Here is a 26,640-nt window from a genome sequence, read left to right as displayed (position 1 = left end):
TAAAAGTTAAATATCTAGTTCATTCTTTAAGAAAAAAACTTTTATTTAATATTCCCCAGACTGTACATAGTCAATAATTTCATCTAGGTCCTCTCGATTGGAACTGGCTTTTTGTTCTGGTCCACATTTCTTGAGTTGCAGATGAAGGAATAGATCAAATTCCTTTTTTTTTTTATTCTTCTAGGATCATCAGCATCCAAAACAACATTCATCCAACATCATCGTTTAACCTTGCTGTTAAAATACTGTGAACCACTGCAGAAAGATGTGGATATCTTTTCTTTACTTTGATCTCCTGAACTGACCATCTTGAGGATTTCTGGTTGAATTCTCTCTGAAATCTGAAGATAAAATTAATTTAAAAATTAGATGTATATTTGTTATAGATTATAAATTGTTGGTGTGACTAAAATGATTTTTAGCTTATTACCCTATTACATAGTTTTGTACTTTTTTTCACCACACAAAGCAGCGATGAATGTGTTTTTATAATATCTTTTGTTTAAGAACAAGGACGTAATTGACTTTGACATTTTTTTTAAGAGCTGGTTAAAAATTTCAAAAAATTTTAATATATACACTTACTTGTTTGTTCCGCATAAAAAACATTAATAGCCCATTGAGTTGGTTTATATCTAAAATTGCCAACCAGACTAAGGGTTATTCCACAAAAGATCCTCAATGGGCCACAATTGTATATTGTTGACATAAAAATTGACAATAATTATAACAGAGGGAAATAAAAATACCTTGGAGCTCCATTATCTTTAGTAAGAGCAGGTCTACCAATATGGATGTTATGGTCCAAAGCAGCCAACTGATTTCTCACTCGATACATATCTGGCCTGTAGACATGTGGTTCAGAATTATAGGCAGAAATAAGGTTTTGGAAGGATTCCAAATCTGAGATGCTCCTGAAAAATACATGTTGGAGAATGCTGTTATATAGAAGGTAAGTCAAAAACTATAATAGAAAAGACAGGATATTGAGTACTCAGTGTAAAGAAAGGATATATGTTGTACATGTAGTAATGACATAAACGATACAAATTTCAATACACCAGATGTATTTTCGACAATTAACCATCATTAGACTAAACAAGAATGTGTCCAAAGTACAAGGATGCCCCACTCGCACTATCATTTTCTATGTTCAGTAAAAAACAATTAACCTGAAATTTGCACTATCATTTTCTATGTTCAATGAACCGTGAAATTGGGAGAAAATTTGGCATTAAAATAAGAAAGATCATATCATAGGGCACATGTGTACTAAGTTTCAAGTTGATTGGACTTCAACTTCATCAAAAACTACCTTGACCAAAAACTTTAACCTGAAGCCGGACAGACGGACGAACGGAAGGACGGAAGAACGAACAACGGACGCACAGACCAGAAAACATAATGCCCCTCTTCTATCATAGATGGGGCATAATAATCAATACTAAGAAGTCTGGAGCTGGCATGTCAGTTAACTGTTAGTAGTCTGTTGTTATTTATGTATTATTGTCATTTTGTTTATTTTCTTTGGTTACATCTTCTGACATCAGACTCGGATTTCTCTTGAACTGAATTTTAATGTGCGTATTGTTATGCGTTTACTTTACTACATTGGTTAGAGGTATAGGGGGAGGGTTGAGATCTCACAAACATGTTTAACCCCGCCGCATTTTTGCGCCTGTCCCAAGTCAGGAGCCTCTGGCCTTTGTTAGTCTTGTATTATTTTAATTTTAGTTTCTTGTGTACAATTTGGAAATTAGTATGGCGTTCATTATCACTGGACTAGTATATATTTGTTTAGGGGCCAGCTGAAGGACGCCTCCGGGTGCGGGAATTTCTCGCTACATTGAAGACCTGTTGGTGACCCTCTGCTGTTGTTTTTTATTTGGTCGGGTTGTTGTCTCTTTGACACATTCCCCATTTCCATTCTCAATTTTATTTCTCACAACCAAGAGGCATTATCCACCAAAGATCAATAGGTGGAGATCTCAACACATATCATATATCTAGAAACAAAATATTTTCTTATAAATAGAATTTAAAAGATATCATCCATAAGCTATTGATATAGAGATATAATTTAAGATTTTGGGCTTTCAACCATATCAAGGTTAAAGTGAAACAATTCCTGGGTTGAAGTCAAGGCAACCATGACCTTTTCTTACTGACATATCACCTTCCCATAATACATCTGCTCACTACCAGGTATGTAACAAAAGTTATGTACCAGTCACTACCAGACACAAACTAGAGGCTCTAAAGAGCCTGTGTCGCTTACCTTGGTCTATGTGAATATTAAACAAAGGACCAAAGGACACAGATGGATTCATGACAACATTGTGTTTTGGTGATGGTGATGTGTTTGTAGATCTTACTTTACTGAAAATTCTTGCTGCTTACAATTAACTCTATCTATAATGAACTTGGTCTAGTAGTTTCAGTGGAAAATGTTAGTGAATATTTACCAATTTTTATGAAAATTGTTAAAAGTTGACTATAAAGGGCAATAACTCCTTAGGGGTCAATTGACCATTTTGGTCATGTTGACTTATTTTTAGGTCTTACTTTGCTGTACATTATTGCTGTTTACAGTTTATCTCTATCTATAAAAATATTCAAGATAATAACAAAAAACTGCAAAATTTCCTTAAAATTACCAATTCAGGGGCAGCAACCTAACAACCAGTTATCCTTTTCATCTGAATATTCCAGGGCAGATACATTTTGAACTGATAAACAAATTTACCCTGCGTCAGATTTGCTCTAAATGCTTTGGTTTCAGAGTTATAAGCCAAAATCTACATTTTACCCCCATGTTCTATTTTTAGCCATGGCGGCCATCTTGGTTGATTGGTCCGGTCACGCCACACATTTTTAAACTAGATACCCCAATGATGATTGTGTCCAAGTTTGGTTAAATTTTGCCCATTATTTTCAGAGAAGAAGATTTTTGAAAAAGTTAATGACGAAGACGATGGACACCAAATGATGAGAAAAGCTCACTTACCAAAGGGCCAGGTGAGCTAAAAAGAATAAACAAATGCCAGATGCCAATGCCCAACGCCAAGTGATGAGAAAAGCTCACTTGGCCATTTAGGCCAGGTGAGCTAAAAACGGCAAAATTTCCTTAAAATTACCAATTCAGGGGCAGCAACCTAACAACCGGTAATCCGATTCATCTGAAAATTTCAGGGAAGATAAATCTTGACCTGATTAACAATTTTACCCAAGTCAGATTTGCTCTAACTGCTTTGGTTTTTGAGTAATAAGCCAAAAACTGCATTTTACCCCTATGTTCTATTTTAAGCCATGGCGGCCAGCTTGGTTATTTGGCTGGGTCACCGGACACATTTTTTAAACTAGATACCCCAATGATGATTGTGGCCAAGTTTGGTTAAATTTGGCCCAGTAGCTTCAGAGAAGATTTTTGTCAAAGTTAACGACGACGGATACCAAGTGATGAGAAAAGCTCACTTGGCCCTATGGGCCAGGTGAGCTTAAAAGGATAAACAGACACAGGCAGACAAGATGATTCTATATATCCCTAAAACTTTGTTTGCTGGGGGATAAATATGCAATATATATGGATTTACAAAACATCATATAAAGTACCTTCTTTTTATTTGTCATTTTATCAAAAAAATTGCAAACATACCTGCAATTCAAATAGTAAGGTATGTCTTTTAACAGCCTTATATCCATAACAATGTATCGCAAGGCTGTATGAGCATCTGATCCCTTTTCCATATATTTATTTTCCCTTTCTTCAGACAATGGCCCATGGTTGCATTTGTTGTTGTCAAATGAGTCGTCATATGACAATAACCAAGTGTGCTCATTTACAACATGGTGTAAAATTTTAAACCAAGAACCCTGAAATAATTTAACAAATATTTTTAGACACAAAATAAAAAAAAAAAATGCTCCATAATTCTAAAATAGTTTCCCTACAACATGTACTACGATTTATTTTCATGGATTACAATTTTCAGGGAATTGAAGAAAATGTATATTTTTGTGGATATTAAATTCTTCATTTTGCCGAAGTCTGCATGTACAATGTATATATACAAGCTTATAACAAATGTAATTTGTGGTTCACCTATATCTATTAAATCCACAAAAAAATGGTATCCAACAAATAATATTGAACCCACAGTATCAGACAGTCAAGCAGATATAATGTAAATAAATTATAAAATTTAATTTAACTATCTAAAACTCTTATGAAGAAAAAAATGATAGTATACATGACAGTGCAGTAACCAAACAAAAATCAATAATCTTAAGCCAATGAGATTGCCTACTGGTATACACAATGTTGAGCTTTAAATCCTACCTATGCTGACTATGCAGTATGGGCTTTGCTCATTGTTGAAGGCTGTACGGTGACCTGTAGTTGTTAATTTTTGTGTCATTTTGGTCTCTTGTGGAGAGTTGTCTCTTATACAACTCCTTTTTTCTATGCTAGGTTTTGTGTTAAATTTACCTTAAATTCACCTTCGTTTTTACTAACAGATGCACAATGCCAATAATGATTCATAATTTCTTTTGTCCACTCTAATAATAGTATGTTTTCCTTCCCTCTTTTTTGAGAATCCTGCAACAACAAAAAAAGAAAATTATACATCCCTAAATACAAGTCAATGAATACAATTGCACATTTGCTACATGTATGTACATTTCACATCTGTCAAGCAATTATCAATTCCTTTATCATCACATGTGGAAAATGGGTTGTCCCAAGTCAGGAACCTCTGGTCTTTGTAAAAGAGGAACTAAAGATACCAGAGGGATAGTCAAACTCATAAATTGAAAATAAACTGACAACGCCATGGCTAAAAATAAAAAGACAAACAGACAAATAATAGTACAGAAGATACAACATAGAAAACTAAAGACTAAGCAACACGAACCCAACCAAAAACTTGGGGTGATCTCAGGTGCTTCAGAAGGGTAAGCAGATCCTGCTCCACATGTAAGTCTTGTATTATTAAATTTTAGTTCATTCGAAGTTTTGGAGTTTAGTTTGACGTCTATTTTCACTGAATTTGTAGGCCAGCTGAGGACTGCACTGAGGCACATTGGTGGCCTTCTGCTGTTGTCTGCTCTTTGATCAGGTTGTTGTCTCTTTGACATATTTCCATTCTCAATTTTATGTTTCCTCTTAATACGTTATACCCAATATCAATTCTATTATATAATGTTAATATCTGATTTAAAAATCAAATGACTGCTATTGTACCATTTACAGCAATACTTTTTTTATTACTTTGCAGTAGTAATATTTATGTCCATTACAAAAAGTAAATATCTAAACTATTATATGCTTACCTTTATAATTTTCTTTCCAAGATTTTTGATGCCATGCCAAATGTCAAATGAGTGTTTAATGCTAGCATACTGTGGTTTTTCTGGAAAATAAATATGTTTTTTTTTAATAAAAAAAATAATTGAACATTATCAATTAATAAATTTATTTAGGTGACACAGACTTTACCTGGCCAAATGATCTAAGAAGTTCATTGATGCACTAGCCTATCAACACTGAAGTTGTGAACTATAACTATGCCTGAAGCAGGTGCTTCAATTCTAATCTTTAAATTGACAAAAAATTAACAGTTCCCCTACCTTAGGTCAGTGGTTCTATACATGCAATCTGCCTTCCTCTACCAATAAAAGCTGACCACAGTATTAACACTCAATCAATCAATCATATTTTTTCCTTTTCATAAAACTAATATTATTACACATGTATAAAACAAAGTTATGACAAATTAAAAAAAAGTGAAACACTTGTCTTGTACTTACTCATTAATGCTCTGATTTGTGGGCGTGAATTGGTTACGACTTCTATGATATTTAAACCAGCATCTGTCAAAGTCTTTAAACCTTTTTCAAAACACCTTTTCTCCAGACTGGTATTTTTGCCTTCAGTCGTTGGTTCATCCATGGTAACTATACACAGTATCCTCTTTGTTTCCATTTCCATTAATGTATATGTACATGAATGTGTACAACTATGTGTACAGTGATCCATCCTACTGTCACCTTAAAAGAAACAAATAGAAAAAAAATGTCAGTTAAAGAAGAATTACAATACCAATATGAGAAATTGTTTACCTGTTTCACTCAAAATGATTAAATAGCACCTTGACTAAAACAAAGCTCTAAATTTTCATAAAAGTTTTGACAAAATATTTTCTTTGGCATACTTTGACAATAAAATAAAAATTTCAATAAAACTTGAACCATGCAATAAATCAGAAATATTTCCTTTGATATATAGCAGTTTAACAAATACTAATTTTGATTATTGAGAAGCTTGATATTTCCTTCATAGAATGTGATTATACCATTCAGCTGATTTTAAAGAGTTATCTCCCTGTTTTGTTAAGTACCAACTCAATTGAACTTTTTTATCTACTGTAAATACACTTGATGCATAAACAAGTACTGTGCATTCATACATTTTTTAGAGGTAGGAACTACTTTGATCATACTGTGTACAAGTACTGTGCATTCATTACTTTTCGTTGGATACCAAATTTCCAGGATATCTTGAGAAAAAAAAAATTGCCTGTATGCAGACTTGGCAAACCACAAAATCAACTTCCACAAAAATTGGTATCCATGAAAAATAATTCTAAAGTGTCTGTCAAAAAGAGATATCCAAACAATATAATTGTGTCTAATTATAAGGTTGTGAAAAGAGACAACAACTTATACTTTAAAAAAAAGAAATAAGATTCTAATATTTACATTTTATTCCATCAAAGTCATCGAGAATCAAAATTTACTGTGACTTGACTGTAAGTGTTGCTCTCCACCTATTGCAATTCATTCAAAATTATGACCAAATTACAACATTAAAATTTGTTAATAAGTTTCCATGGGAGATAATCTAAAATCATGACTTTTGAAATATTTCTATTTCAAAATTTAATATTTAGTTTACTTCGAAGACTGCTCCTTATCTTTATGTTAAACTAATATACTTACTTAATACTACAATTTCCTTTCTGCTAAACTCTGTATAAATATCCTCAAGGTGCTTCAGCCAGTACTCTTCAATTGATGGCACAATGTAGGATTTCTGTATTTTGGAAAATGCTGAAGAATTCAATATAGGAAGGCCAAGTATCTTGCAAAACAATTCCATTTTTTGGAAATCGCTTCCTGATGAAACTGTTGCAGAGGCCAACATCAAATCCCCACAATGCATTCTTCTGTTTAAGATCGGTTGTGAGCACCACTTGTTCAGTATATGACCTTCTCTGCACACCTGATATAGAAATGAACATTCAAATGGATTAGTTAGCTGCAAGTAGTCTGCCAAATACTATAGTATTATGTATTGGCACTGGTATAGATTCAAGGTTTGCTGTATTGGCCTCGAGACACGTAGGGTCAAGGGCCAATACAGCTGACCGAGAATCTATACCAGTGCCAATACAGAAACAGCCAGTCCATAACTATTTTATTAAATGATTATAAGAAAATTAAAAACTGTAATCAATACAGGGCCAATACGGCTTTTTTCCCGCCTTTTTCTGTATTGACCCCGTTTTTCTTTTTAAAAAAAAAATGATCAATACAGGGCAAATATAGCTTTTTTCCCTGCTTTTTTCTGTTTTGGCCCTTTTTTCCGTATTTGCCCTGTTCGAAGAGAAATATCAAATGTTGGTTTATATTGACAGTGAAACATTTTCAGTATTGCACATGCTGATTTATCCGTATTAGGGCTTATTTACTCATCATTTAATATAAACATTGCCCTAAGAATGTATTAAAATGAGTATTGAGAAAAATTGAACTAAGCTAAACTCTGACCCTTGAAATCGCATATAATTATTAAAATTATTAAAGCCTTTAAAAGTTACATTAGTTTTGTTTGTAAGTGAACAGGATGATATAATCTGGATCATTTAGTGTAGAAAGGTCAATTAGTGTTACTAAAAGTGTATATATGATATTGCCCTAGAGGTGTTTAAAACGGCATTTTTAACCTGAAATTTTAATTTTACACATCAATTTTGGTTAAACTAGATACATGTATGAGCCAATGCATTACCCATATTTTTTTTAAAACACATTGGCATTTATAAAAAATGTCTTCAAGAAAAATATATTTTTGGTAATGCCTGGACTACGGTAAATATACAAGTAAAAGATTTTCGAGTCAAAACATGAAGCTATTTTTGCTAATTTATTTTTTTTTTTTTTTAACCCTTTCAATGCTGCACAAAAAAATAGAAAAATGGCTGCTGCTGCTGCATTTTTTGTGTGTTCATTCATTAGAACAGTATATTCCTTTTCAGACTGCTGCATCTTTTTTATTATAAGAGATACAGAAAAAGTTATTGCATGAAAAATGCTCAGGAGAGTATTAACTGTAATGTTAGGCAGTTATTTCAGTAAAATTTTTATCAGGTTACCTGCATTTTCAGGTAATTAACAGGTAAAAGGTGTAATTTGTTACATTTGTGTTGAATTTTGAATAAAAACTACTTTTAGTCTTCATCTATTTTGTTTTTTTATCTGCCATATAATAACGAAGACACAATTGCTCGATTCCGTAGCGTATTGCACCATACACAATGTATTATGTAATCATGGCACAAATCAGTGGCTCCGTCCTCAAAATTTTCAGTCAACCTCCGTTTTCCCCCCCTTTTTCTACGTCTCGTAATGATCGATCAAATCATATTTCCCACATGAATTGAATGTAATAAACACATTGAGATGACAAGAAACCTTTTAACTAATCCTCGTCATCAGTTTCGCCATAGAATTGCTGAAATATTTCCATATTTACAGCTTCGTTTCTGATTTCTGCCATTTGCATTTGTCAAAATATTTGTTTTTATTTTCCTTCAATTTTCCTTCTACTGCATGATTTTACAATAAAAATTGCCAGGATTTCAAGCGCAAATGAGACCTTGCATATCCTTGATTCATACAATGAAAAATTAGAGAGGACCCGAATGAAAACCGAATGGTTTAAGAGTCCTTATGAAAAATCCGTTGTCATCGCCGCATATGCTGCAAATAGCAGTGGCGGACGGCGTATGTCATCGCGGCATATGCTGTGTATAGCGTTGAAAGGGTTAATTGGTTTTTCACTTTAGTTTATGTTTGCTTACCCAGGTGATGTAAAATGCAGATCCAATAGTTTCTGTTTTCAAATCAACCTGCCTGTTGCAATCAGACATTGTACAAATCTGCTCTGTATTGGTGTTGGCCAGCATCAAAAGGCAATCTCTGTACACCAACAGTGGTTGTTCTGAAATAAACTTGTCAATATTTTTAGTTGTTATTCTCTTCACTCCTGGACCCATATCTATAGCTTCCTCTTCTGACTTGTTCCCTTCAGTTGTGTCATTCTCAGCCTCTTCAATTTTCTGTTCCTCTGAACCATTTACTATATTTGGTCTGGTAATAAAAATGTTTGTTTCTGTTACTTTTATAATGCATAGTTAAATGTAAACACATATGACACATAGATATATTGTAGGGTATTGGGTCTCATCATAAAATTTTGGGTAAAAGTGCTTGCTCAGGTTTAAAAAAACACCCCATTTGTATTGCTGTTACACCGAGTGTTTGAAAAAATCCCAAACCTATTCATATATTTCATTGGATAATTGAAATTTATGACTCATTGACAAATCAACCTTAAAAAGTTTGAAATGATGGTAATGTTAAAGTTTATAATCCAGATAACCATGGTTATAGTATCTTATTTTATCATTTCTTTTGGATATTTCTGTAAATATTTGCATCAATAAGCACAAAAAAGGTAGGACTTTGTAACTATGTAAAAATTTCTAGCCAGCAATGAAAATTTCATGTCGAAATTAGGTCCCAAAGTTCCCCCAAAAATTTGCTCTTAAAGTCCACCCGTTAAAATTGGCTTCAGCGTTATGATGTCATAGGAAGGTGTCCCGAGAATAGCCATGCCAGACATCATAATTATTTGGACTAGGGATGCTCCCGCAAATTACTAGGGGGTAGATGGTCTTATTTTGACCAAACAATGGCAGTTATTTCACTTACCGGTGCAGATTTATTTTTTTAATCTTTTTTTTAAAATGGCAGAGTTTGACTCTTACATACTACAGCTTACCTTAGTGTTATGTTAAAACTAGGTTGAACTTCATGGTCATCATCAGATATTTGGTCATCAACATTTCCAGAAATATCAATACTGAAACTGAAATAAGATCAAATTGAATCAAGATATTACACATTTGAGGGTTGTCACTAAGGATAGTCCATGAGTCCTGGCCTCATGACAATCAATATGGGCTCATCTTTTTTATAAACTGGTGAATTTGAAGGTGCATCAAGATTGTTAAAATGTTCAAGTATATCAAAATATATTGTCATTTTATAGCAAAAGTTTACAAGTAATCTTAATTTGACATAATTTCCTTGTAGTCCAGTCAATCTAGCATAAATGTGACCCTCACATTGAAGTAATTGCAACAGAAGGTTTTTAAATTTTAATCTTTGGCATTATACCTAGAATATACACAAAAAAAAGTCAAAAAAAATCTAACTTGAGGAAACCTAAAAAAATCCAATGGAGATTTGCAATGAAATGGGAGATAACTCTACAAATAAAGGGCTGCGCTTTAGCGCATGATACGCCCGTTGCTCTTTTAACTTGTCTATTATGCTTTAAATGAATTTATATGATCAACCAGAAATATATATACAAATCAAAAGGGATGTTACATTAATATATTCACCAAAGTTTCATAAAATCCCCCTTTTTTAAGTATAAAAATTCATTACTTAAGAAAACGTAAAATCTAAAATTTATAAAAATGGAAAGGGAGCTTATGTCAATAGATATAAACAATTTACCAAAGTTGCATAAAATTTTGTGAAAGTGTTAGTTATTGTCCCAAAATTGGAAAATCCCCCCTTTTTTAAGCATAAAAATTCATAACACGGAAAGGTAAAATCTGAAATTTATAAAAATTGAAAGGGAGCTTACATCAATAGATATAAACAATTCACCAAAGTTTCATGGACATTGGTGAAAGCCTTTTTGTCTTTGAGTTATTGTCCGAAGTGTTGAAAATCCCCCTTTTTTTTATGAATAAAGCCCCATAAATCCAAAACTTAAAATCTGAAATTTATAAATTAAAATTGAAAGGGAGCTTACATAAATAGATATAAACAATTCACCAAAGTTTCATGGACATTGGTGAAAGCCTTTTTGAGTTATTGTCCGAAGTGTTGAAAATCCCCCTTTTTTTTATGAATAAAGCCCCATAAATCCAAAACTTAAAATCTGAAATTTATAAAAATTGAAAGGGAGCTTACATCAATAGATATAAACAATTCACCAAAGTTTCATGGACATTGGTGAAAGCCTTTTTGAGTTATTGTCCGAAGTGTTGAAAATCCCCCTTTTTTTATGAATAAAGCCCCATAAATCCAAAACTTAAAATCTGAAATTTATAAAAATTGAAAGGGAGCTTACATCAATAGATATAAACAATTCATCAAAGTTGCATGGACATTGGTGAAAACCTTTTTGAGTTATTGTCCGAAGTGTTGAAAATCCCACCTTTTATATGAATAAAGCCCCATAAATCCAAAACTTAAAATCTGAAATTAAAAAAAAACGAAAGGGAGCTTACGTCAATAGATATAAACAATTCACTTAAGTTTCATGGAAATTGGTGAAAGTGTTTTTGAGTTATTGTCCGAAGTGTGGACGACGGACGGACAGACGGACGGAAGGACCAAGGTATACCATAATACGTCCCATCTAAAAGACGACGGGCGTATAAAAAGGCAGAAATAAAAAAAATATCTTCTTTAGAGTATAATAAACAACTGTAAAGGTGTTTTCATATCTTTCATAAATCTACAACCTAGATTTCATAATTCATTAGCTGACCATTTATTAGATTTTTCCATGTTTCTAGGTAAAGAATCTCAAATTTAATAAAAATAATTAAGCATCTATTCTTCTTTTTGAGGTTTAAAGTATCTTGAAACAATGTAAATGCTTAACAAATATAATTTACAGATATAAACAATACCAAATATTCACATTATTTTTTCAAAATGGTCACAAAGCCATAAATTTGCAATTTCTTTAAGGAAAAATGTGCCCAAAAAAATTAAATTACCCATAACACTTCAGTTTTGTACATTTCATGAGCTGAAGATTACATAATGTAGTCGAATAGGAACTTATAACCCCATAAAAAAATCATACTTCACATGAATTTTAAGTAAATCAACCAAAAACTGATAAAAAAAAAGACTATTTTGCAGAGTTATCTCCCTTTCCAATATTAATCTCTATAGGAAATTAACTAGAGGCTCTCAAGAGCCTGTATCGCTCACCTGATTCTACTTGGGTTTTTGAAATCATATAAAAAAATATAAAATTTGGCTAAAAGTGACAACACAACCTCATTTATAAGGAAAGGAATATGTTTAATTTCATTCAAAAGTCCCCCACTGGCGGCCATCTTGGATGACGGATCGGCTACAAAGTAACAACACTTGGTCAGCACCTCATAAGGAACATTCATGCCATGTTTGGTTTTATTCCATTCAGTGGTTCTCTAAAAGAAGTCATTTGTATGCATTTCCCATAGGGTCCTATGTTAAACTAAGTCCCCTGCTGGCGGCCATCTTGGATGATGGATCGGCTACAAAGTAACAACACTTGATCAGCACCTCATAAGGAACATTCATGCAATGTTTGGTTTTATTCCATTCAGTGGTTCTCTAGAAGAAGTCATTTGTATGCATTTCCCATAGGGTCCTATGTTAAACTAAGTCCCCGGCTGGCGGCCATCTTGGATGATGGATCGGCTACAAAGTAACAACACTTGGTCAGCACCACATAAGGAACATTCATGCCATATTTGGTTTCATTCCATTCAGTGGTTCACTAGAAGAAGTCATTTGTATGCATTTCCAATAGGGTCCTATGTTAAACTAAGTCCCCCGCTGGCGGCCATCTTGGATAATGGATCAGCTACAAAGTAACAACACTTGGTCAGCACTCCATAAGGAACATTCATGCTATGTTTGGTTTAATTCCATTTAGTGGTTCTCTAGAAGAAGTCATTTGTATGCATTTCCCATAGGGTCCTATGTTAAACTAAGTCCCCCGCTGGCGGCCATCTTGGATGATGGATCGGCTACAAAGTAACAACACTTGGTCAGCACCCCATAAGGAACATTCATGCTATGTTTGGTTTTATTCCATTCAGTGGTTCTCTAAAAGAAGTCATTTGTATGCATTTCCCATAGGGTCCTATGTTAAACTAAGTCCCCGGCTGGTGGCCATCTTGGATGATGGATCAGCAACAAAGTAACAACACTTGGTCAGCACCTCATAAGGAACATTCATGCCATGTTTGGTTTCATTCCATTCAGTGGTTCTCTAAAAGAAGTCATTTGTATGCATTTCCCATAGGGTCCTATGTTAAACTAAGTCCCCCGCTGACGGCCATCTTGGATGATGGATCGGCTACAAAGTAACAACACTTGATCAGCACCACATAAGGAACATTCATGCCATGTTTGGTTTCATTCCATTCAGTGGTTCACTAGAAGAAGTCATTTGTATGCATTTCCAATAGGGTCCTATGTTAAACTAAGTCCCCGCTGGCGGCCATCTTGGATAATGGATCGGCTACAAAGTAACAACAATTGGTCAGCACTCCATAAGGAACATTCATGCAATGTTTGGTTTCATTCCATTTTGTGGTTCTCTAGAAGAAGTCATTTGTATGCATTTCCCATAGGGTCCTATGTTAAACTAAGTCCCCCGCTGGCGGCCATCTTGGATGATGGATCGGCTACAAAGTAACAACACTTGGTCAGCACCCCACAGGGATAATTCATGCTATGTTTGGTTTTATTCCATTCAGTGGTTCTCTAAAAGAAGTCATTTGTATGCATTTCCCATAGGGTCCTATGTTAAACTAAGTCCCCGGCTGGCGGCCATCTTGGATGATGGATCGGCAACAAAGTAACAACACTTGGTCAGCACCTCATAAAGAACATTCATGCCATGTTTGGTTTCATTCCATTCAGTGGTTCTCTTAAAGAAGTCATTTGTATGCATTTCCCATAGCGTCCTATGTTAAACTAAGTCCCCCGCTGGCGGCCATCTTGGATGATGGATCGGCTACAAAGTAACAACACTTGGTCAGCACCTCATAAGGAACATTCATGCCATGTTTGGTTCCATTCCATTCAGTGGTTCTCTAGAAGAAGTTCAAAATGTAAATTGTTAACGACGACGACGACGGACGACGACGGACGACGACGGACGACGGACGACGACGACGGACGACGGACGCCAAGTGGTGAGAAAAGCTCACTTGGCCCTTCGGGCCAGGTGAGCTAAAAATGCTGATTTTGAGTTTTCCTCAGGTTACATTTTATGGGATTTTTTTCTGTGTATATTTGGGGCTAAATGCTATATATTAGGACTTCCACATTTTCTGTTGCAATAAGTTTATGGTTCAAACTTAGTTTGACTGGACTATTGCTTTATTTTGTCATGAAAACTGTAAAGATAACTGTATAGCACTGAAAAGTTTTCTTTTTGTTAGACTCACTATGGCAAACATGAAAAATCCCTAGACTCGCCTTCAAAAATCCTTAGTGAGAACCCTGATAAATATAATTTTTTTTAGAAAATAAAAGAACAAAACAGTCATACATTGACATATTATACATGTATGTTTCAGATTCTTTTTTCACATAGAATACAAGTTAATATTTAAAATGACAAAAACATAAAACAGTGTAGATTCTGTACGCTATCTGGAAGTCACGATTTTCGAAGCGATGATTTCCAACTGGCTAACAGGACGGTTTTGCCTACTGTGACTTTTCTCATCATTTGTTTACTCCTATATCTATAAAGTGCTTTGAACATCTTCAAGGTATGTATAGCATCATAAATATGAGAAACTGTAACAAAAACCTGCATTAGAATATAAAATATACGTGTGCATCACACCAACTTGATAGAAAAAAGTGAAATCGATGGACAATTTTGCTCTCATAGTACAAAACAAATAATCTTTTATTGCAAATATTTGCATCAGTTTACAGTTAAATATATACTGTTTCAATATTCTTTTCGTATTAAGTAGAATATTTGTATTTCCCATAAAAAATATGTTTTCCTTGAGGATCCCAAAATAAATTACTGTATGATCAGTCTAGAACTGACTGTATTCTAGAAGCGATTTCAGATTTTTTGACTGTATGACCAGTCGTGATTTTGAAGGAGAAACAAACAACAGCCATTTGAAGGTACAATGTATATACCTGTCTATATGATATTATGAACTGTCCAGGGAACTATAACATGCAGTTTCATTCATCAGACAATACAAAAAATATTTCTGATGATTTTTATAGATGGCAAAATAATTGTATTTTTGTTCCTTCAGTCTTATTTAAAATCAAATGCTTAAAAAGCAATACATGATTCGCTTGTGGACTTCGTAATAGTGTATCGTTGCAATTATCTGTTTAGCTATTACATTTTTAGAGACTATTTTCACCGTCCGCCGTTGACCAATTGATGATAACATAAATTTAGCTTGTCTCTTTTAAAATTACAAAAACTGAATGAAGAAAGCTTTGCGTAGGGGGATAATTCGTGATATAATTTGGGTAAGTTTACAGAAATCATTACCTTTATCAATAACAAATGAATTTAAAATGAAAAGGATTCTATCAGTTTACTTAAAGCAATTTCTGGGTTAATCCATATATGTCATTGTACTCGTTGCATTTGTTAATTGCGTGGCAACTTGTGAAAATGATAATAATTTGCTTATGTACTTTCACCCTTTTTAACAGGATTTTCCACAGAAAAAATGGGTTGGTAGGTTGAAGGTTAGTGCGCCCATTAAAACGTTTTAACCCGCTTTACTAAAATTTTAAAATAAATTGGGACTTGGATTGAGAGTTGTCTCATGGGCACTCATACCACATCTTCTTATTTATATTATTTTGGTGATGTTAGAATGCTGCAAAACATTGTCCATGCCCTTCTTTACTCATGAACCATTCAATTAAAGCTTTTAAAATTTTAATTTGTCGTTACTGATGCCAAAATGGAGGTCAAGTTTGATATTGACTGTTACTAATCATGAGGTAGGATTCTTGAAAGATTTAAAAAAGGTGTTTCCAGTCGTGTCCGTGGATTTACTAATGAATCCTTCAATCATACAACTTTTCAAACTTCAATGTGTTGTTACTGATGATAACATGAAGGTCAAGTATGATATTGATTATTTTCATATTCAATGTTCAAGAGAGATTGAAAAATGTAAGATATAAATAAATTTTAAAAAATCTGGATTGCTGTCTTCTGAAAGGCTCTTGTTTTGATTTTCCTTGGGAGTCGGCTATGTTTTTTATCTTCATTTTTCATTTACATCTGCCCCTTTGTAGAAATATTTAGGCTAAAAGTTGGTATTAGTCGACCCTGAGGAAAACTTTGGGATGGGGTGAAAGGGAGGCAAATCATTAATATCTAGTCCACTGACTTTGTTATTTGAAAATTGTTTATGAAATGTACATGTTAAATTCAAATCAATATAAATGCTGTAATGCATTCAAGTAAAAGAAAGATATATTCTTTCTTCAGGATAATCCAATGACAGAGGCTCGCTGTTTTTATTAAACAAATGTACGGTCAAAGGATTTTGCAGAACTTGTAGATCATTGCATAATTTGTCATGATTTGACAAATGTCCGAACAAAAAACTTCAAACTGATACCTTTAATTTCTATGTAAGTTACTCAATCAATATATACCTGACTATAATTATAAAATGTTTCACAAAGGTAGACCAAATTTGCATAATTTATCAAAGGGAGGTAATTATGAGCAATTTATATTTTAAAGATATTAATATAATATATTTTTGAATCTATTTTATAGTGAAATGTTCTTATTTTTTATATATTTATTTATATAAAAAGATGACTTGATTTAATAAGACAGACAACATTTCACAGGTAAAAACCAGTGGTTGATCTAGAAATTTTCATAACAGGGGGCCCACTGACTTCCTAAAGGGGGGGGGGGCGATTCCGTCACGCTTCAGTGCCCCCTAAATCCGCCTCTGAAAAATATCCAGCCGTTAAACATGCATTTGTTCCAATATATTGTTATGCTATGATTTATCTGATTTCCATATAATCAACAACTACATCTCTGTCCCCAGATAAAAATATCTTCATAATCAAATTCTTCTATTACTGTTAACAGTGGTAATGGAACTATATTTCTACCTTACTACTAAATTTATATTTGTACTGAGATCTGAAAACAACTCACTTTTACATGTATTTCACTAACCTTATTTATCATGATATTATTTTCACAATTACGATCTTTGAAATTACCTCTGTTTTTCTTCCCTATAATTCATGACAATTTTCTTTTTAAAAGGATGATATTGACTTGAATATTTCAGGAAATTTTTTCAAGGATAATTTGTGAAATTATTTCCCATCATAATACATTTTTTTTTAACAATTTCGCTTTATTTCAAATACACTATTATTATTTCATTGTTTTTTTAAAGGATAAGTTTTTTCTAATAACTATTCAATAAGTTAACTACCCAGATAGAATTTCACAGCAAAGGAAAAAATATCCCAGGGAAATATTTTCCTCCGGATAAAAAAATAACAACAACTACTGTGACATTTTTTCCTCTGGATCAAATTTCACCGGATATAATTTTGCTTTACATTGTCACCTGTTAAGAAGAAATGTGGAACAGAATCTGAACAGAATGACACTGATAGCATATCATTAACACAAAAACTTAGTTCTGTTTCAATTAAAGATAACAGCCATATTCTCGTAAATAGCAGTAACAATTCCGCCAATGATCATAAAAGTATTGTTACGAGTTCGAAATTGTCCACAAAGCATACACAGACTGAAGATTCCCCTGTCATAAATCAAAATGAGACAAACACAAATGATCAAGTGTTATTAACAGAAATTTTACAGTTAGTTCCTACAGTACTTGAAAATTTGAAAAGTTGCAATAAACAAAATATGTATGTGAAGTTCCATACATTGATAAACGAGGACACGCTTACTTTGAATAATATTCCAAAAGTTTATACTAAAATATCAAACACAACAAATGTAGACAAGTTAAAATGCTACCATATAATGTGTACAATTGTAAATAAAAAATAACAAATACCCATGGTCAGTAAAAGGACCTCAACAATATAATTAAACATATAACAAAGTGTAAAAAATCAATCTAACAATGCACATGTTCTTTGTGGTATCTTAAACTTGATCTCCACTTAAACGATTTTCCACATAAATCACACTTGAGTACTCTTCCACCATGTACTGCAAGGAAATGTTCCTTTAAAGATTTCTGTGAATTGCATGAAGCTCCGCATCCTTCTTTGCTACATATGATGCTACTTGTCTCATTAGTGTGAACTAATGTGATGTGTTGTTTTAATGTTTCTTTGTAAGCAAAAGTCTTGTCACACACATCACATCGGTGTCTAAGAACTGGTTCGTGTGTTGTAATATGCCCTCTATAGTTCCAGAGTGTGTTAAAGCCTCGGTCACACACTTTACACTTAAATCTAAACTCTTGAGTATGTTTGCCCTTATAATGTATATTTAGTCCACCAGCCGTTTTAAAAACACTGCCACATTTATCACATAAGAACGTCGTAAAATGCTTAGTTTCTGAATTATTTCCAGGAGCATGTGCATTTTGTTTGTGTCTTTTTACATTTTGTTTATATTTGCTAGAATAACTACAAAAAGTGCAACAATACATGGAAGATGGTTCTGTTTTTACTTCTTCCTCTTCTTCAAAGCTTTCATCTAATGCATTAACAATGAATGAGTCAACCGTTTTCCTATAAAAAAAGAAAGTTTTCATTTAAAAAAGAGAACAAAAGTCACCTATTTTATCATTTCTTTTAGAACATAAATGAAAATAAAAAAAATCCCACCTGCGCTTTCTCAAAGAAACTTTTACAGTGTGTTGTACTACTTTTGGGACAATTATATCAAGATTATAGAAAACTTCATCGGCTCTAACTCAAAATATGGACAATTTTATGTTTAGGGCGTCTTGAAATCTTTTGACAGCTCCCGAAGTGCTAATTTTCAACCTTTTTCAGCTGTACCAAATCACTACTTTCCATTAAAATTCTGGACCCAAATTTTTTTACAGTGTAATTTCACCCCCCTACTTGTAATTTGAGGCATTAAACATGGAGAAATAAATTTTGAAGGGGTATAAAAATTAATGGCAAGTAACCCACTGTCAACACTAGGGACTATATTTTGTGAGCAACAAAAATCAAGGGACAATTGTGGTCTCGGACCTACTGTGGATATGCTTATGAACCGGCATGCACATGAGGCCTTTGTAGCGTTATTAAGTCGACTGCGCAAGCAGATGCGACATTTAGGGATCACTATCCATCATATGTGTCATTGTCAGCATCAGCGTCTCAAAAATATTTCTTCACAACAACATGTGATATAATTTTGATATTTGGCTCAAAGCCTTATCCCATTGTGTAGCAATTTTATAGTCGGGCTCATTAATCTATTGTTGAAAATTGTAGTTTCGTGGCAACCTATTTCTCGATGACTTGGATGGAAGACCCACATCTAAATTTACTGTTTTTCATTTCAAATATTTCAAATTATCTATAATTCAAAAATACATGTCTCTCATCTAGAGGTTTGTCTCCCGTTATATATTTTGCTATGAGTTCTATCACTGCTTCACTGTGTTGTCGTTTTGAATATTTGAGTTTTTTGCCTCAGCAAAATTTGAGGTAATATATGTAAATTTAAGTAATTACAACTTAATACAACATGCAGTGATTTGTTTAAAAACTTGAGGTATTAAGGTGAGAATTAACGAAATTATACCCCCCCACTTCTAAAGTCCATGTTTTGAAAAAAATCAACTTGAGACTTTGTACACATGTTCCCTATGATATGCTCTTTCTAATTTGAATTCCAAATTAAAGTTTTGACCCAAATTTCTCAGTCTACTGCACATGGAAAATGATAGTGTGAGTGGGGCATCCGTGTACTAAGGACACATTCTTGTTGTATAACAACTCAATCTGTGTGTTTGTACAATTTTAAGTATAAACATGATAAAGGAGGACATTTCTGAAACTTATATATACAACAAACCTTCCTCTTGTTTTAGCAACATTTAAACATCCTTATACTTAATGTAGTAAGTCGAGTACACCCTATCAACCTAAAACATGTTTCATAAGTTTTCAGGATGTGAATTTATTGAAATATATTTGTGTTATTTATATTTATAAAAATGCCACCTTCTAATGTATTGTAAATAACTTTGAAATCACCACTAGAATACAGTGAAATTAAGACTGATCATACTTTTTCAAAATATACAAGCGAGACTGATCGTACAGCGAGAAATTCATACAAGTGTAATTTTCTTATTTCTGGCTTCTGGCTTCAAAGATCTGGTTGAAACTTTTACCACCACTTGAAATATACTTCATTTAGTTAATTAAGTCTGTGTTTTACGTTAATTTTGTACACTAAGACGGTAAAAAGATTGTTTTTAGGTTCACCGACTGATATTCCTTAGTGATGCACTTGAAAATCCCTTAATTAAGGCAAAGATACGAATAATGAATGTGCTGAATTGAATTCTAAACCATTTCAGAATATCGATGTCAGCTGAATAAATCATTAATGTACAGATGATCAACTTACCGTTTAATTCAGTATATCCATCAAATTTAAAATGTGATCCAAAAAGTTCTTGCTTCGAAAATCTCAACTTCCGGATAGCGTACAGAATAGTATCTACACTGTGCTTTTGATATAAGTTCCAATATATGAGATAAAGAGTGCACTACTGATGCATGCATGTCTTTAAGCACTATTTCAAATATAACTGCTGCTAACAGAAAAAGATAATTTAGGAGTTATAAATTAATGTCAGATATATAATAACAACTTACTCAGAAGGATTAATACAACTTTTGGATTGTTCTAATGCACACTGCTTTCTATATTCTGAATCTGCTTTGTTCAAATGTGTCATTCCAGACATTCCTGACAGTTGACTGAAAAGTTATAAAATTACATCGTAACCAACTATACACAGATCAATGTGGTATGTAATATTAAGTAAAATAGAATTTTATACTTTCGCTTTATGAGCGTGGCTATAACTATTGCTTTTACTTTTATGTTGGCACACAGGCATAAAAGAACGCTTTAAACATATCACCTCTTCTGTTTCTCCAATGAATACTTTAATTCTATTTAGTACAGTTTTGACATGCAACATGTGTCAAGTTTGAGTTCTTTAAGATTCTGTCAGAAACAAGTACATGTATGTTTATTTACTTATTCTACATTCTTCGAATTATCAGTGGAGATATGATAAGCATTTGCTTTTTTTGGTGGAAATTGAGTTAACATGATAAAAAGCAAATCGACAGTCATGTAAAATATTTAAAAGGTTTTGGATTGTTCAATTTGACTCTGATTTCCCAGTGGCAGATCCAGGGGGAGGGTTCCCCCCCTTTTTTTTGGATGATCAATGCATTTGAATGGGGACATATAGTTGAACCCCCCCCTTTTTAAAATTGCTCGATCCCCCCCTGTTTCCACACATATAAAGTTTATTCACTACATCAATGTTATACCTATTTAGATGAAATGTTATTTTTAAATAAGTCAAGAGAGAAAAAAACAGTTTATAAAGTTAAATTTTACATACATTAACATATGATCTGATTCCTTGTTGGAACAGGATATTTGTGATATGTCTGGTTTGACATCTTCTTCCATGAATCTGGCTGGTTCCTGGTCGAACCAGGATCTATCAGATTCATCTGGTTCTTCATCAGCTGGCTCTTCTTTGAATGTTGTTATCCAATTACTAGTGCTTTCCATAATTTCTGAAACAGAATTGTCTTGTTCAGACGGCCCTGCAACTGTAGTTGAGGCACTACTTTCATAGCAGGGTGCTTTATTCCATTGACTACCATCATACCTTTAAAATATAACCATTTGTTAAGAATTAGCATTTTTACTCTTTAAAATAAATGGTTGATTGGGGAGGGGTGGGGTGTATAGGGCAAAATTATTCATTTGCTTGACCAGAATGTTTCTTTTCATGTTGCCAAATGTATCATTTTGTATGATGTCATAAATCTAATTTTAGCTATATTTTTTATATTGACCGTCAATATACATATAAATAAAAACATTATATAGCGTCAATATACTGAAAATAAATTGCTTTGCTGAGCACAGCTGGATATGACCTCAGCCCTCCAACCCTGAAAAGTTGGGACCAAAATGGACACAATATTCACAATTGATACAGGTCTGAATTTGAATTGTAATTAAATTTTTGACACATAATAGGTTTCTAACACAGAATACCCGTAGTCAAAGAATTTCAAATTGGTTAATATATGATTTGAAATTATATTTATTTTTTTGCTTTTGTCTAATAGACTATGCTGTTGCAAATTGACTCCCCTCCCCATGCCCTGTTTTTTTTTTCTTTTGTGCAAACACTATGCTGTTGAATATTAACACCCAGAAAAATTATTTAAGAAATTTTCTTTTAATTTCTGAAATCAGAAACGAATAAATTGCTTGACTGAGCGCAGCCTGATACGACCACAGAGGTTGAACCCTGATAAACTGGGGCAATTTTGGATACAATATTCAAGCTTTGACATAGTATAGGTTTCTGACACAAAATAAATGTCAAGATCTTACAAATCTATTGCAAAATATTGTGCAATTAAAGATTCTTCTTGAAATTTCAAAAAAAAAATGAAATTTGAAAAATTAAAAATAAATTTGAACCCCTTAAAAAAATTGAAACCCCTCAAATTTTTGTAATCCCCCTTTGAGCTATTACCCCCAAACTCAATCCAAGCCTTTCCTTTGTAGTATGGAACCTTGTAGTAACATTTTAGAGAGATCCATATTCTTAAACACAAGTTATTGTCTGGAAACTGGAAAAATGCTTGTTTTTGGTCCTTTTTGGTCCCTAATTCCTGCATGAATTGGTCAGTTACCCCTTAACTCAATCCAAGCTTTCCTTTTGTGATATGGAACCTAATGGTACAATGTCAGAGAGATTCTAACCTTCTTCTTGTGATTGTGGTATAATTTCAGAGCAATTGAAATACTTATATACACAAGTGCTTGTTTTGGGCCCCGAATTCCTAAATGGTTGTAACCATAATCCCAAAATCAATCCCAATTTTCCCTTTGTGGTATAACCTCTTATTAAATTTCATACAGATCTATTTACTGAAATTAAAATGATTGTCTGTAAACCAAACGTGTCTTTGTACGACTCTGGCGATGACGCAGATGAAGACATAGACATCATACCATAATATACGATCCCAAATATTTTTTTTGGCAGTAGTATAAAAAAGTTGACTCAAGATATGGTCAGTATCTCAATTCAAATTTCTTATTGCAACCATTATTACCCATTTAAATACATCATCAACAAATATAAAATAACATACATAGCCATGGCTAAATTTGATATTTAAATAATTTAATATTAACTGCTAAAAATGAATTGACAGAAAATCACCTCAAGACAATCATCAATTCTTATTAAATGATTTACAAGCAGTGTAGGGGAGGTATTGAAACATTTTTTTTTTAAATTGATTTGGATTACCTCCCTTCCACTGCTTTTAAATTGTCTCAATTGTCCATTAACCAGGGGAAAAAAACTTGTCTTTCCCCTTTAATTGCCCCTAATTCCTAAATGGTTTGAGCCATAAACCCAAAATCAATCCTAACCATCCCTTTGTGGTATTGAAACTTGTGGTATAATTTCAGAGAGATTCATACACTTTAACACAAGTTTTAAATTGTCTGGAAACTACAAAAATTCTTATTTGGGCCCTAATTCCTAAACAGTTGGGACCATAACCCCCAAAATCAATTCAAACCTTCCTTTAGTGGTTTTAACCTTGTGATAAAATTTCATTGATTTCTATTATAAGAAAGTTATTATTTAGAAATCATCTGTCGTCAGAAGACACTGACGTCATCAACGACAAAGTGATAGCAATAAACAACCAATTTTTTTTTTTGAACTTTTGCGGTTGTATAAAAAATTAAACAAGGATTTGGATACATAAAATATACTTTGAAACATGGGATCTATATATTCAATTAAACAGTAAAATATGCTACACCATATATATGTTATATATTTGTATGTTACAAGGAAGAAATACCTTTTACCGTCAATTATCAAATGGTCAATTTGGTTACAGTTAGCATCAAATTGGTCAAAATTTTACTGTCATTCTTCAAAATATCCTTATCATGATTTGTCATAGTTCTCAAATAATTATTCTTACCTTTATTTTGGAAAAAAATTAAGGTGATTCTTCAAAAGTGTACACTTTATCGTCATGCACCAAAAAATTCCGTTAATGTCATTTGGCAATTTTTTTTACCATTTTCGTCATATAACCCCCGTTGCCACCCTCTTATTATTTACAATTATATTTTTAAATAGGTAAAGAAGCCTGAAGGTAAACTATGACACAGGAAGTAAAGAAAAACTTATATATTTTATTTAATTTTATTCATTATGACATTAAACATTTCATAAACAAAAAATAAAGAATTCAAAACAATTAATGTTTAACCATCAAAAATCATTTATAAACAAATATTTTTATTCAACATGTTTTAAAAAAAAACATTTATTGTTGATGAGTTTGTGCTAATAAAATATTTGTATTGGTGTATTTGAAAACAGCAAAACAATTGGGGTGCGATCGAACCTAGGGGGCGAAAGTGTGTTTGGGGCGAAAGGATCCCAAACCTGTATTTTCAGGGACAAAAACTGACGACGATTTATTATGTCTGTCGTCTCGATCATTATTTCATAGCTGCTAGCACCGAGAGTTTACTCAAGCAAGCTCAGTAGCTTTTTATTGATTAAACCGTACATAACTACCTGTCTAATAATACTTTTGCCACTTCAGCGTGAGATTTCGCTCCAATTTCTTCTTTTAAAGTAGCCCACCGGTCATACTGGTTACCAATGTAGATTTTGCTTTTGTTGATTAGGGCATTTCTTTCAGCCTTCTTTCTTTTTCGGTCCGAATCTGTTAATGAAACCGGTCTTCCTGCACGTTTGCCTGGTACTTTCACTTCAGAATCCGATGACATTGTTCAATTTGAAAGCACGCTAACACATGCGCAAACAAATGACATGAAAACGGGTTGAACTATTGACTTGCAAGTCAATAATTACATCATCAGGGTTTTATTTGGCTTGTTTTGACAAAAATGAACCAAACTGCCTACTACGATACCAGAAGAGCAAATTATAATCAATTGAATAAATACTATACTTCCATTATAATGTTTGGAAAAAAAATCACTGCATGATTATATATATTATTAATAATTTTTATTTTATACTCTCAAAGCACAGGGAGCTGCCATTTGATTTTATGAGGGGTGGGATAACAGTGGGCCACGTTGGGATCGACGGGCAAGCATGAAATTTGAAAAAAGCTAGGACAGGTTTTGATCTAAAAAATAAAAAGGCAGGATGACAATTTATAGCTCCCTAATATCTCGAGCCTAATATTAGCTATATAGGCCTAATATGTATACGTACAGTCTAGTAACCCTTTAATTAATCAATTCCCAATAAACTATTTGTTACAAAGTCAATGAAGATCAATGAACAATTCGATTGTACTGTACAAGTTAATCAGGAACTTTCTAAACTAAGAACATTAGTATAGAAAGTCCCTGACTTAATAAAAATCAATAGAAAAATGAGGGGAAAAAATAATTTTAGTTTTATTTTATATTTAAGTTCACTGCAAATTGCCAATTTTCCTCTTTGTCTCAGCACTATGCAGTGGCGGGTCCAGGGTGGGAGATGGGGGTTCCGGGGGTTGGAACCCCCCTTTTTTTGGGACGATCAATGCATTTGAATGTGGCTGGAAATCGCCCCTGTCGTTTGTATAATATAATGAAGGTTTGCAATGAATCAAAAATCAGTGTCTTATTCAGATCCAATCATTAATATAAATCCGTGAACATGCAATAATTAAATGACCCCCCCCCCAAAAAAAACCTCCCCCCAATAATAAAAACTATGCATTTATCAAATATGAAGCTCCATAACGGGATCCATGTTTTTATTAAAAACTAACTTGAAATCATCGAAAAACAGTTTATACGGTACATATGTTTGCTGCTAATGGTTGTGAAGGTATATGATTGCTGCTTATATGGTTTTGAAGGTGCATGCTGGCTGCTTATGGTTCTGAAGGTATATGCTTGCTGCTTATGGTTGTGAAGGTACATGAATGCTGCTTATGGTTGTGAAGGTGCATGCTGGCTGATTATGATTCTGAAGGTATATACTTGCTGCTTATGGTTGTGAAGGTACATACTTGCTGCTTATGGCTGTGAAGGTGTATGATGGCCGCTGCTTATAGTTCTGAAGGTATAATTATGCTTGCTGCTTATGGTTGTGAAGGTACATACTTGCT

At 33.2% G+C, this 26,640-nt stretch overlaps 1 protein-coding gene across 2 annotated transcripts; it reads right to left on the bottom strand.

Moving 5' to 3' along the window:
- LOC143069695 (uncharacterized) lies at positions 1-25,337 on the bottom strand. 2 transcript variants are annotated; one of them, XM_076244462.1, is made up of 12 exons: positions 25,080-25,337; positions 21,831-22,106; positions 21,064-21,168; positions 10,130-10,216; positions 9,147-9,435; positions 7,003-7,285; positions 5,812-6,051; positions 5,335-5,414; positions 4,490-4,600; positions 3,656-3,873; positions 750-914; positions 1-341 (listed from the first exon to the last, which is right to left on the bottom strand). In XM_076244462.1, exons 1-12 carry the CDS (start codon positions 25,292-25,294, stop codon positions 209-211), a joined length of 2,202 nt encoding a protein of 733 aa, XP_076100577.1. In that variant the 5' UTR covers positions 25,295-25,337; the 3' UTR covers positions 1-208. The 2 variants fall into 2 exon arrangements, with proteins under 2 accessions (XP_076100577.1, XP_076100578.1); XM_076244463.1 differs by having other exon boundaries at positions 21,831-22,011; positions 25,080-25,215.
- Positions 25,338-26,640: the final 1,303 nt, after the last annotated feature.

The sequence above is a fragment of the Mytilus galloprovincialis genome, chromosome 3 (assembly GCF_965363235.1).
Source record: "Mytilus galloprovincialis chromosome 3, xbMytGall1.hap1.1, whole genome shotgun sequence".
NCBI lineage: Eukaryota > Metazoa > Mollusca > Bivalvia > Mytilida > Mytilidae > Mytilus > Mytilus galloprovincialis.
This window is presented reverse-complemented; position numbering and strand designations above follow the sequence as displayed.

Coding starts and splice junctions, on each gene's coding strand:
- LOC143069695 (XM_076244462.1), bottom strand. CDS start 25,294: ATGTCATCGGATTCTGAAGTGAAAGTACCAGGCAAACGTGCAGGAAGA. Junction 21,169..21,830: donor GAATCAGATCATATGTTAAT/GTATGTAAAATT, acceptor ATAACTTTTCAG/TCAACTGTCAGGAATGTCTG. Junction 3,874..4,489: donor AAAACGAAGGTGAATTTAAG/GTAAATTTAACA, acceptor AAATTATTTCAG/GGTTCTTGGTTTAAAATTTT.